At 43.3% G+C, this 13,365-nt stretch overlaps 1 protein-coding gene across 5 annotated transcripts in view; it reads left to right on the top strand.

The window, feature by feature from the left end:
- The window catches only part of ASAP1 (ArfGAP with SH3 domain, ankyrin repeat and PH domain 1), a 2,617,237-nt gene that overhangs the window by 439,083 nt on the left and 2,164,789 nt on the right, over window positions 1-13,365 (top strand). For 3 of the 5 annotated variants that reach the window (XM_069621633.1, XM_069621635.1, XM_069621636.1), the window contains one exon: window positions 4,704-4,776. The exons of the other annotated variants lie outside the window; for them this stretch is intronic. In XM_069621633.1, coding sequence (XP_069477734.1) covers window positions 4,704-4,776 — 73 coding nt within the window. The remainder of the gene's footprint in view (window positions 1-4,703; window positions 4,777-13,365) is intronic. 5 annotated transcript variants of the gene reach the window in all.

Below are 13,365 nucleotides of genomic sequence, written 5' to 3'. Positions count from 1 at the left end.
CATGTACAAACCACAGTATATTAAATTGTAAGGAATTAGCTGCATATTGTTGGTGTCAATAAGGAATTCAGTTATGTAGCATCTTATATTGAAAAATGTTTGATACATTTGGATCATTTTTCCCAAATGCAGTGTGTGATGTACATGATTGGAGTCCATACAACATTTTCGACTAATGAAGATTTAAGGCATTCAGCTAAGTTTGTGTACAGTGGAAAACTCCTCAATCATACTGATGCTAGAACCTTCTGGTGGATGGATTCATGTTGCTATGAAGTGCTGTACAAAGAGAAACCTATCGCTTACAAGAATGCTAACACATTGTGGCATTGTTCTAGGATGGCTAGGAGGAATGCTAAGTTTTAAGACAGGCCCATAGGGAGTTAAAATTTCCATTTGTGGGATGACATGTACGGAGAGATTGGGTTAATCTTAGTTTAATCTTTGAACTTCAGAAAGTGAATTGGTGGGATTCTAGACTGGGTTTGCTTGCATCTAGAATCTGGTGTTTTCCAGAGTAGTCAGGTTTAACGATGTCACTATCTAAGATTGTCAGCCTTTTTTGTAGAATTTTAGGAATTCATTTTTTTGCTTAGAGGTTCATGAGAATTTCTCATAAACGTTCCTTATCTCAGTGCAACGCGTTAGTCTAGGAAGCAAGACAACGCAGAGCATCACAGGATCGAATTCCTGCCCCGCACGTTGAAGACAATTCTATGCATGCACAGTATTGATAAAGGACATTACTAGCAGGCATAACATCAATGGCAACTATCTCCAATTGTTTATTTAGTGCACATGACTTGTATAAAGCATCCCTTCTCATTAACATAGGTTGTTGGGTTGTCGATTTTTAAGCTCACTAAAAAGGATTAGGAATTAGGTTTCTCGTATCATGAGCCTGTTTAAATATCAGGTTAGTTTTACCCAAGCTAACTGATATAGTGTTTGCATTTCACCTGTCTTAAAACATTAATATCTAGACACATTAAAAATACCAGGGCCCCATTACAATATATGAAATTCGTAGCAACAGTATTTCAATCATTAACATACGTCTTGCTTTGCTAACAATGCTTCACTTCTCCTTAACTAACCTGCTCCTTGCATTCTACGCCGTCACTCTTTTCTGCAACTTTCTCCTGCTCTTCTGTAAACAGCGCCTAGATGCCCATGGGCTTTGTATAAACTTGAGAGCATGGGCTAATAGTGGCCATTGTCCCATGAGCTTCTATTAATAACCTAGGGTAGATTGGTTTAGAAATTACATTTACTTGCTAAATGCAATAAAACAGAAGACTGACTTTGCAATATTTAAAATCGATGTCTTCAATGTTGATTACATTGGCATGACAGTGGTATGTTTTTTTCTGGATTCTCGCAGCCCAATTTAAGAATTCTTGGTCTTGCTTTTAGTTTGACCATAATTTAAGCAATGTGCTTCTTTCTTATGCTGGCTCCTTTCAAGCAGCTCCTGCCACATCTACATGATTGTAACATGTTCTTGATAATACTGTATGTAAACGATAAACCCTGTTTTTATATACGCTTTTGGAATAAGGTTGGCAAGTCATCTGGCGACAGTTTCACCAATTATAAACCCTGCATTTGGCTAATGGATGGTAAAACCCGGAACTACTGTTTATTTTGTTTGGCAGTGAACAAAAACGATCTATCATTTATTACTGTCAGGCTGTGAGGCAGTTTCAAAAGGCAGTGTCAGTCTTATTGCCATTCGCTCAAAATCATTGCCGCCTTCATTTGATAATGGGCAATATTAAGCTTCTCAGACTACAAAAGACACGTACGACCAATCAAGAGTTTGGGGCAGTATTTTGCTTTGTGACTCTGAACTAATACTTGGCAATGTTTAGTTTAACAATAGGCCTCCTGACACTCATGTTTGCATGACACACCGCCTGGAGACTGTCCTTGGGTGGTGGCTGTGCACGGTATAAATTGTCATGACAAAAGTACAAACCTTTAAATAGAATGGCTAAAACCAATGGGTTGGCAGAACCATGCACGTGAAGGAAAAATACATTGGTTCGCGTTTCAGCATCATTGGAATCGACTCTGAATGTTTCCTCAGGAAAGGCTTAGGTACTTGAATTTCTACTGCAGTAAACTGCAATACATTGCAATATGATTTTTAATGGCATACTATAGACGTGCTTCGTGTAGGCATTTTGGAAGATTAAACATCTTTTGTTGCGTTATGGCTTGACTAGAATACAAAGCAAGCCTTTCACAAAGTCAGAGAATAAATATGTAAACATTACATCAAAATATAATTTTTTTTAAAATTCCATCAATACATTAACAGCCCGACATGCTGTTTGTCGCCAATTCATTGTGAACAGAAAAGCGTATTATATTGATTTTAAAATGTATTCCAACAATACTCACAATTCCTAATGAGTTAATAAAACACAGACACAAAAGAAACTAAGTTATTCCTCCAGGACTTACTATGAAGCAGTCCTAGTAGTTACTTTAAAAAGTTCTGAAGTGCCAATACAAGAGACATATTGTCTCCCCACATGAGAAAAGCCCAGAAAAGGTCAGCAGTGGACTCCCTCTGCTTGCCCAGGTTGTCTGAAAATAGAATGTTCTGCGACCCGTCAAGAAGGTACAGAAGAGCGCAAGATGTTCAGTGACTCGATAGCGGATGACTGGTTGCAAAGGTGCAAGCAGGATTCACCCTAGAGGTGCCACCCCATTTGCTGGTACTGTCTAATGTAGGCAATATATTGAATTTAAGTCCCATATATAGTGATCTCGCATCGGCCGCAGGGAACAAACAGATATTTTGGCAAATCACCTTTTTTCCTTCGGAAACGGGGATACTGCTTGTAGGAATAGTAAGAGCCCACCTTGTCAAGTATCTGGCACCAGACAAGCTCAAACAATTTCTTCTTGAGGGCCCTGGCCTGTTTACTAGCTCTTCCATTGAGGAATTTGTCCCTTAAAATATTGACCATGGCTTTTTTAAAAGCACAAAACGAAACACTCCTTGGCAAATGATTCCCAAATCCTCATAAAGGGATGAGGGAGTAGGATCACTATTTTTTGCTTAGGAAGTAAATTGTCCACATACATATCGAGTGCTCAATGAGGTAAGCCCAAATTCACGCTGAATGATAACATTCGGTAAACTTGCTGGCAAACTCAGACTTCTTCCATACCAGGCCCTGAGTGGTATAAGGACCACATCCAAGAGGGTAAAATCCAAGCCATACAACATAATAGGGTTTACCTTGGCCAGGTAGAATGTAATTGATGGAAGTAGAGGAAAAAACACACAGAAGCTTAAACATAGTGTTAATTCAACTTCTTTTATTACAGGATGCAGTGTCTAGAGATCGTCAGTGGTTCTAGGCAACATGAGCTGTATTTCTCACACAATACTGAACATGAGGATCTCTTGAGTATCAAATTCATCCTTTCTTCCCTAAAACCTTTAAGTGTTAGACTTGTACTAATGTCTGGTGGAATGTTGTCCAGATGACAGCTTCCTGGACTTCTCTGGCCAGCATTTATTTTCCATTCTTGCAATGTTGCGGCATCTTGAACTGTGCTTGGTCTCAGAAATGGCTAACCCTTTCGCTACATAAGGTGGCGCTTTAGTTGATGCAGACTTGACTTTAATTCAGGCTGAGATTGTGACATGTGAGAGTAGCATTTTGCCTCCATCCTGGTTTGACAGTGCTAATGCTTTGTCTGTTTTCCTGAAGTACAGAGTGCAGAAAGGTTTATTTTACTTGGGCGTTTTGGCTATAACCAATACATTTTGGCTATCTTGGCAATGTAATGCTTTGAGGATTTATTCCTGTTTGAAAAAGCACTGATTTGGTTATAGGAACTAATTGTGGTGTGAACCCTTTGAGAGTGATGCTGGATAGCCAGGATTGCACGGGTTTTTGCTTGGCTCAGTTGTTGGGAGAGGTACATTGATGTGCTTGGCCCTTAATGGATTGGTCGTGATGGCAGCAAAAATGGCAGCCTCATGTGTGGTGGATTTAAGGTTTGTGGGGAGTTGTTTGCCTAAGTTGATGGGGTTAAACTTTGTCTGTTAATGCTTGGTGCCAGGGGATAAGCAAAGTGGCCATATTATTAAAGGCAATATGGTCAATGTGTTCCAATTTTCAAGATCTTGTTGATGGCATTCCATTTTTCACTGATTGCAGGATTATGGGCTGTCTAAGGGGGTTGGAACAAAGCTTTAGGCTGGTGGGTGGGTGTAGTGTTCGATGGATTATAAGGAATGAAAAGCAAGTATCCCATTATTAAATAGTAATTTTGCTCACTGCATTTATGAATGTCCTGCAGAAGGGCTGATGCAAAAGAATGACCATGCTGTTGACATATACATGCTGGTCACCAGTAGGACATTTTTGCTTCCAGATTTTTACATTTAAATTTTTTTTTATTTATTTAATATACTTGTGCCATCATCCTCTTGATAATTGTGGACCATTGTCTCCTATATATTTCCTCTTTAAACATAATTAAACTCCATCTTTCCAATTGTTTTCCATGCTTACTTAGATTATACTGAATATCCGAAAAATTGCCAGACAAGGCTCTAAAACCAACGTACTGTTAAGTACTGCACTTCACAATAACGTTAAGAATAAAAAAATGGCATAGTTGAGAAATGTATGTATACTCAGAATAAATCATTAAGCACTTTTTTGCAGGCATTGGATCAGGATAGAACTGCTTTACAAAAAGTGAAAAAATCTGTGAAAGCAATTTACAACTCTGGACAAGGTACGTCTTATTTTGTTTATTCGTACATCCTAGTTTTATTAGGTACATACACTGTGAAAGAACAGGATAATACTTGAAGATGAATGCCGTTGAATAAAATTTCTCTAATTTGTCCCTACAAACAAAAATGCTGCCGAGTTAAATGGTATGAAACATTTGTACAAGTAGTTGTATTGTATTATTTTACCTGAACTTTTACTATTGCATTCTCATGAATAACATTTTGACAATTGGAAATTGGCATGTGAAAGTGCTTGGAAGGATCTGAAAATGTCCAATTGTTCTAAAAACACAACCGCCTTTGGATGATTGTTAGTTTTGTGGGTATTACCATAGCAAATATTACTGAGAACAGGTGAAGTTTTTACTTTGAACAAAAGTATTTGTATTGATTATAAGCCAGGGAAAAGTACTTCTATCATACAATGTTACAGAAGTGGTAAGCAGAACTGACCAGTTGTATGAAAGAGCACTTTACATTTATAGGGGTACAAAGTCATACCTCCATAGTTGAGGAAGGGGATACATTGGTACTTGAAATGAGAAATCGGTTGCAGAGCAAATATTTACTGAAATGTAGCATTAGTTACAGAGTTGTACATTTGGAGATTAGCTGAAGAGAGTTGGGAGTGAGGTAATCGCCCCGAATGCTGCAGGTGAGTGTGATGGGTCAGAAATGTGAGACAGACACAAAGGTATAGTTTTCTCAATGTTTGCCATTTTATTAAATGGAAAAGGGGGAGATAAAAACCTATCCTAACAAGAATGTCCCCACCTCGCACACTAAAACTAAATAAAGATGACCTAGTATCCGAAAAGTCTGATCCTCACACTAATTCAAACAACAAAAGTATACAAGGAATATTTGCCTGTCTTCCGTTCAACAAAACAGTGAAAAAGTACAAACTCAGACAGTACTCCTTGTGACCAGGGTTGGGCTCCCTTCCCAGGATCAACTCGGGAATGCCCTTGGAAAATGTCTGACTCAATGAAGTTCTGTTCAACACAAAATGTCTGTTCACTCCACTGCGTCCTTCCACTTGATAAAGTAAATGTCTTTCACAACACTTCTTCAAGCAATTGGTGTCTTCCCAATATCCTTCTTGGTAAGGCAAATGTCTTTCTTAAAAACAAGGCAATTGATCTCCTCTGGATGTAAAGCAATTACTAGCATATCACGTATGTTCCAATGGAATACTTTCAGCACAGCAACTACCTCTGGTGATGCAACCGTTTGTCAAAATGATAATGGAGTAAACAAGTTTTCCACCACACCTTTTTGCCACAAACTTGCTTCTTCAAAACCTCTTCTTTCCCGCTATACTCGCCTGCCAGGACTAATTACTATGATCCCTTTCTTGGTGTACTCACCGGCCAGGCAGAAAACTCCTACAAATAATCTTAGTGGCAATATTTTTCCAAGATTCTCCACACCAGCATCCCATGTGAGGAGGGCTGAACAAAAACGGCCTCTTTTTTATAGTCTTTTGGCAATGTGGGTTGCATGTTTCCCCCAATTGGTGTCACATAGAATGGGAGTTGTGCCCCTGTGGTCTCTGTGCTACTTCTTTACAGCCACGTAGCTGTTGGCAATGCGGGTTACAGGTTGCCCCCTGTTGGTATCCCATAAGTGGAGTTCTGCCCTGTGTATGCTTTCTTTACAGCCTCTTGGCTGTTAGCAAGGCCGGTTACAGATTTCCCCCAGCAGGTGTCCCATAAAAGAGGGGTTGCGCCCTTGCTACCTCTGTGCTGCTTTACTTCTTCAGGATTGAAAATGGTTTGCTGTGAATTGTCCTGCTTGGAGCGCCCCGGGGTCACCTTTAGCATCAGGCCAACTCACAAGTCTTCTTTGGCATCTCCGCTTCCCTGCTTGCTGCTGTGGTGGACTTTCTGCATCCTGCCCACTATGTCGCCAGCTTCCACGCATCTTCAGCGGACTGCACAGCGCTTCTCTGTAGCTTTGCCAGCTCTGTTGGTCCTCCACTTCCTCTTGTACACTGAAGTGCCACACGTCAAGTTGGAGCACATCTCCCCATCAGCTGGCCTTGGCTTCCCGATGCCACTTCCTGCTGCGCGCACTCTACAATGCTGCACGCCTTCACTTCTCGCATCAGCTGGCGCTCTTCATTCTGCTTCTGCGGCAATCCCAGCACACCGGCATCTGCTTCAGCAACTTCTCCTGCATCTCTCTTATTCCTGAGTTTAAATGTCCTGATCAGGTGGTGTGCTCTGTACCAACTAGACTGCACATTGTGGTCAATGGCACCTTTGATCCTTACTAACTCTGGACCCTTCTTTCTCGTCTCTTTACCACAGGCATTATGGATCCTGAAGTCCGTAGTGCTTATGAAATGAGTTTCTGATTTAACATTGGAGTTAGGATTTCTACCTAAGGCGGAAGAATGACAATTAGAGGATGCTATATTTAATTCCTGAACTCCCGAGGTACAAACCTTATTCTGTTTAGATAACCTTTCATAGCATAGTCTTTGAGTAGTTTCATGGGAGGGACTTGTGCAGTGACAACATGCCATTAGGTATTTGTGGAGTTTTAGGACTCTCCTCCTCAGAAGACGATGAATACTGCGTCTCTTCTAAAGGAGTCACCACTTCCCCCTGACAGCCATTTCCTCCCATGAGATCCTCCCACATGATACCACCCCCAGGATTAGGATCAGGTAGCGGCTGCCTTCCCCCGGCCACATGGGAGGGAATCCTAGGCTGGGGCTCAGTGATGACTCTGCAGGATTCTTCGCAGAAGCTCCTAGGTCGAGCAGTTTTATGGATTTCTCTAGATAGGGCGTTCTATTGGAAGGAGCCCAGCAGTGTGGGAGAGCTGAAGGCAGTGTGGGATGGATGAGGGACAGTTGGGTTAAGAATGAATTGCAAAGTGTTTTTAGTGAGGGGGAGAGCAATGGGAGATGGAGCTGGCCAGGTTTGGAGATGAAGAAGGTATGTTAATTAGGTTTATAGGAATTGGGAATGAGTCGCTGAGAGCCACCCAGTGGCAGATGGTAGCGAGACATTGTGATCTGGGGGACTATAGTTGCAGAGTACAGGAGGGAAAGGAGATGACTTTGTGGTCCTGAGTAGGTGAAAGGAGAAACCGAAGGGGACTTCTGCCTAATGATAGTGGGGTAAAGGAAGAAAAGGTGCAGGTCTAGGACAGCCTTCTAGGACTCCAAAACCTTGTGATGGTGGAGATGTTCGGGGTACCGCAAGATGGTGAAAGATTGGTCAGACAGTGGTGTAAGGTCAATTAGAGGAGGTTTGGTGGAGGGGCGGGGTGTAGTGTTGGGTAGGGAACTCCCAGGTAGATTCGGGGCTACTAGGAGTTTGCAGACTCACGGAAGGCCCAACACCTTCCTACGCCAAGAGGAAAGCAGGCCCAGACTACGGCAAGTTCAAACTGTGGTTTATCACAGGCAAAAACCAATAGGGATACAAGGATATACAAATCCAGGACCAACTCGACTTCCCTGGCTCCCAGGCCAGTTTTGTACCCAAATGACATCATTGATGCTACAACCTGAGCCCTTCTCCAGAAAACCTATAGTCACTATGGATTGGGTGTTGAGTGGTAGCCCACCTATAGTGGACCATATATGTTAGTCACTGGCTCTCCCATGTCAGGTGTCTGGCCTGGCCCGTCCCTGATTATCTAATACTCTACAATGTTGCAGTGTGAGCATCTTAGCATTGGTTCTTGCCCATTGCTACCCACCCCTAGGGTCCTAAGCTCTGATTGGCTAGAGCTGACGTTCCCCAGGCCTGGGATTTGGAAGGTTCTCCACTTGTGGTGTACCTTCTCAAGGTAATAAGTATAACTGTGTCTCCATTGTAACAGGTGTGCACCACCAAAGACTGAGAGTGCTTGTTCTCATCATGCAACACTGGTCTCCTGATGTAACTTCTTTGTTGCAAGCCTTTTTTCTGGCTGCATGAGACTGATCCTCGTTCCCAGCTGCTAGTTTTGCTTCATCATTGACTCGGCTAGGTCACATGCTCAGAGATGGTGTTTTAGAGCTTTGCAGCTCTGAATTAGTCTGATTTTTAGAAGGATTTATTCACCGTTACTGCGGCTGGAGTTACTGTAGGTCAGGGAATGGAATGTCACTCGTATCTTGGTGGCCTGGGCAGCCATCCCTGTCCCACACGTTGGTTATTCTGTGCAGCCTGGATTTGGTCTGCTTAGCTCCTGCCGAGGGTCTGCTATCTGTTGTGATTTTCCTAGACATTATATGACTTCTACATGTTCGTGTTATGCTATAGTTCTCTATATGTTAGTGTTACATTGGTTCACTCGGGTCCCATAGGTGCTCTTCCAGTCCCAGTGGGTTATTTGCATGTAAGCATCTGCAAGCATTCATTCAGGATATCTTGCTTCTTGCGGTTTCTGCAGTTAAGCTAATGACAAAATAATAAATTCGGGATGTATGTGTGTCTGTCCTCTTACTTATAGAACTGTACGTTCGTGTTCATGTATTTGGGTGTGTTTGTGTTCCGATGTGCGGATGGCATGTGTGCTTTTTTCTAATGTTACTATGTCATAGTGTCTCGAACTACGTTTGTAAGGTAGCTTCTTGGTGCTCTAGTCAACACTGTCAATTAAAGTCTCTTTAGTGGAATCCTGAGGCTCCTCGTCCACCTTAGGTAGTAATGGTTGTTGCGCTTCTGGGCTTTAGGGTTGGCGAAGTGGGTACCTTTCCCCATACTTGTCTGGCATAGGAGCCCTAGGAATTGGTCTAAAGTGGTATGGGCGATTGCAGTATTTGTGGTTCTTCTTCTGGGTCGCCGTCTTGTGTGAGGGGGAGGAGGGGTAGGACTCAACCATCCCTCTTCAGTAGTCCTGCATGAAGACAGTAGATTTATGCATACCTGGGTGGCGATTATGGCTGCTATTTATGTGTAGATTTGAGGAGGGCTAACCAGCAGATGGATGAGCACCTTTCCAAACTGCCTTTCGCTCGCTGCCTGATGGACTTGACGGCCTAATTGTGGAAAATTAAGGAGGGTCCCATGCCACAAGACGGGATGGATCCATAATCAAGCTCTGCATCTTTTGACTTGGAAAATTACCTATCTGAGCAAAAGAAAAAAGTCCTTAGGCATAGCCTTCATTAACGTGACCTTTTGGTATCCAATTTACTATGTCTTTAATGAAACGGGCACATTTCCAGAATCCTGGATGTTTGTTGCTCCATTCCTTTGATTAATGTGAAATTTAAGCAAATTGTTTTTCCAGTGTGGCTTGTTAGGAAGAGCAATTCCCAAAGCATTTTGTTAGCAGTCTAAGGCAGTTTTAGAAATGAAATGGATAAAATTAACCGACATCTAATTGTGGCAAAGTGCCTAAAAGTTAAAGATTTATTTTTAATATTTATTGGTAGGAAGGAAGTCGTTTTGAAAACCTTTGGACAATGAGGGATGGCCAAGCCTTTGATCAAAGTATTACACTTTTTTCAGCCCAACAATACTGCAAATGTTGCACATTTGTTTGATAGTGAGTGGATTACTAGGATTACTAGTCCCATAGACTGGATCCCTCCCCATGAGATCACCCACTGAGTACCACCCTCAGGGTGGAACAGTTAAGATTATTGTGGCAACAAGCATTTACTCTGGGCTATTTTATTTCCAATTTTGTATGTGGTGGGGTTTCTTTCCTTGATTATGGAGCAACATTTTTACATCTCCCCGATAATCTAGGTTGATCACTCCCGCTGACGCATCTAGTCCATGCCTGCATGCCAAGCCAGACTTTGACACAAGCCTGATGTATGTGCTTTTTGGTGGGACAAGTTTAAGCCTCTGGGTATTGGATCCCTCACCAAATCCCTGCCTGAAGTCTCCAACCGGGTGGCCAGGGAAAAGCAGCCGCTTTCAGATCCTGACCTTGCGACTGATGCTCTGCAGGCGGATCAGCTGGGAGGAGAAAAGGCTCAGGGAGGTGAGAGTAATCGGTGTGGAGAGACCCAATATTTACCTTCCTCTAAGGAAGAAATATTACAATTGCCAAAATACATAATCACTTGTTGCCTCAATAATCTAACCGCTTCACCTGTTGAACACCTAAATGTGGGTAAAATCAGCCAAAACTCCTGTGGTATAAAAGTAAATAAAACCCTTTCTCAAGCCAATGAGAAACACTTCCCTAACTCAAGAGGGAAATGGAAAGAAGTCTGTGAATAATAATCGCCAAAAGCCTAGAAAACCATATCCTTCTTTTCACCCCAAACTGGTAGCTGATATTCCTTCAATGAATGTGGTAGGAAATAGAAGGCAAATCAGTAAAAAAAAAAGTTAGAAAAACTAACTTTGTTGCCAGAGATATCAAGTCCCATACTTCCCTCAGTACTGGGATGAGGAAGAGGGATGCAGAGGAACATTACTGTGGGAGTGGTCTACTAATATTAGTGTAAATGACCTACACCTGACGGTTATTGAGAGGTTTAAAAAGCTCCCTTGGGTGCAGGCATGGGAGGAAGGAAAATGGGAAGAAATAGTAGAGTAGTGGAAGAGGACGAAGCAGTATGGGCTGTGGTTGCAGCTGAGCGGGATGCCTGAGGTAGGAGAAGACGACTGGACCACTGAAACGTCTGAAGCATTGGCGGGTCCTGAGAGAGTCTTTGCCTTGAACTCTCCTTGTTGCAGAGGTCGTGCAGCGGGAAGCGTAAGGAAGAGACGCCTGATAAAAATGTGTTGTGCATAGTTCGCGAAGCAGCAGTAGCGAGAAAAGTGTGCCCTCTTTGGAGGTTCGAGGTAGCAGGACTGCACCTGTCCCTCTTCGGAGCAGAAGAAGCTCCATTTCTAAGTGGCGTGTGCGGGGAAGGACAAGAGGAGACTGTGTCCACCTGACTTCGAGGAGCCACAAGTACTGAAGACTTGCAAAAACAGAGCAGAGCGTAATCGAGCGACCCATGATTTGACACCTTGCCTGCTCCCGCTGTAAGGGAGGGCAACGCCTTCATCGGGTTGTTCCTATCCATTTATGGCCAGGGCACGTAATGCACCCTCTCTGCTCCTTTTGGCAACAAGGAAAAAATGTGTCCCCTTCTTGGTGCTTTGGGATGTTCTCCTTCCTTTCTTGCTCTTTGATACCGCCATCGTCTGGGGGTGTGGTCCAGGTCTGGCACCCCATGGTGTCATGTCCTTATGTTCCTCATCTGTCTCCCATTCCTCCCCTGCCAGTCCTGAATCCCCCTCTGAAAAAACAGAATCATAGGCCACGCTCTGGCGGCACTCTTCTCGATGCAGTTGGCCTTCTTCATTCCCCCCACCCCCTCCAGCAGCAGCCCCCTCATCCATCTCCATCTTAACATCTTGAATAAGTGTGCTGTCCATCTTAACAAGTATCTGTCCCGCTTTCCATGTTTTGGCATCTATCGCCAGGCACTGGCCTCCCCCGTCGTTACTCTCACTAGCTCTTCCTCTCTTTTTGTAACGCTGCTTCCATCTCCCTGCATGCCTTCTGTTCCATCTCCATTATGTGAGTCTGTTTCATGTTTTAGCCAAAGTGCCCTCTGGTGTTTCCTGTTTGGGTTGGGTGGGTGGCAAGAACTGGGCATTCGTATATCCTTCCTCTTACCCTCTGTCCCGTGTACCCATTCTTGGTGATATTTTTTCCTTATATTGTGGGAGTACGTTACACGTATGCTCTAGTGGAGTACTTATCTCTTTTCACTCGTCTGACCTTACTCCTACACAACAATAACACATTTTATACCAAAGCTCACAAAAACCCTACTACCATCAAAAAACTCTGAGGTGCCGGTTCTGCTGCCCCACTTCCCCCCCCACCAAATTCCAATACAACACAACAACAAACCCCAGTGTTTCTTTACACAACCCCCCACCCCACCCCCATTAAGCACTTGCCCAAAAATATTTTCCTCAAAAAATTCTTTCCTCTACACTCCTCCTACACAGACCAGAGGGGATCCTTGGTCTCCATTACAGGACCGCCTCTTTTATTCTATGCAGCGTTGACTTTCCTCTATATGAGGATATCCCCACTACACTTGGTCACTATTGCTGTGACGTCACCGCTCCCTTCACCGGAAGAGATTCTCTTCTTATTCAAAAATATACCTTAACACCACAACTTTCTCCACCACTATCTCCCCACCCACTCATAACCTAAAAAACAAAACCCCTCAACCACTGTTTTTATTTTTCTTGCAGAAGTGCACTCACGTTTGGGTGTTCTCAGAGGTCCTCTGATGCGTGGCCTCCCTCAAAGGCTTGCACTCCCGAGTGCAGCGCCCCTCGCAAGTGATCAGATAGGCCTTCAGGTAACCTTGGGGCCTGCTCACCTCTTCATCATGTGCACGGGTACTGGTCTCTGCAGATGGGCGTCGCAACCCGGGAAGTGCAGCGTGGGAGCTCCTTGGGGGTGGGGCAGGGCTGGCATCAGGTTTGGGTCCCCAAAGTGTATGGATGGCCTAAAACCCAACGAGCAAAAACAATCCAAGGAGCAATAAAGTGCACCAATTGCAAGAAAAACAATTTATATTACATGCAATTTCAGCTGGGAAGAAAATCATGCTTAGTTCAAAACGCCCACATTCAATGGCGCTATATAAAGGA

Source organism: Ambystoma mexicanum, chromosome 5q (assembly GCF_040938575.1).
Source record: "Ambystoma mexicanum isolate Mex_15411 chromosome 5q, UKY_AmexF1_1, whole genome shotgun sequence".
Taxonomy (NCBI): domain Eukaryota; kingdom Metazoa; phylum Chordata; class Amphibia; order Caudata; family Ambystomatidae; genus Ambystoma; species Ambystoma mexicanum.
This window is presented reverse-complemented; position numbering and strand designations above follow the sequence as displayed.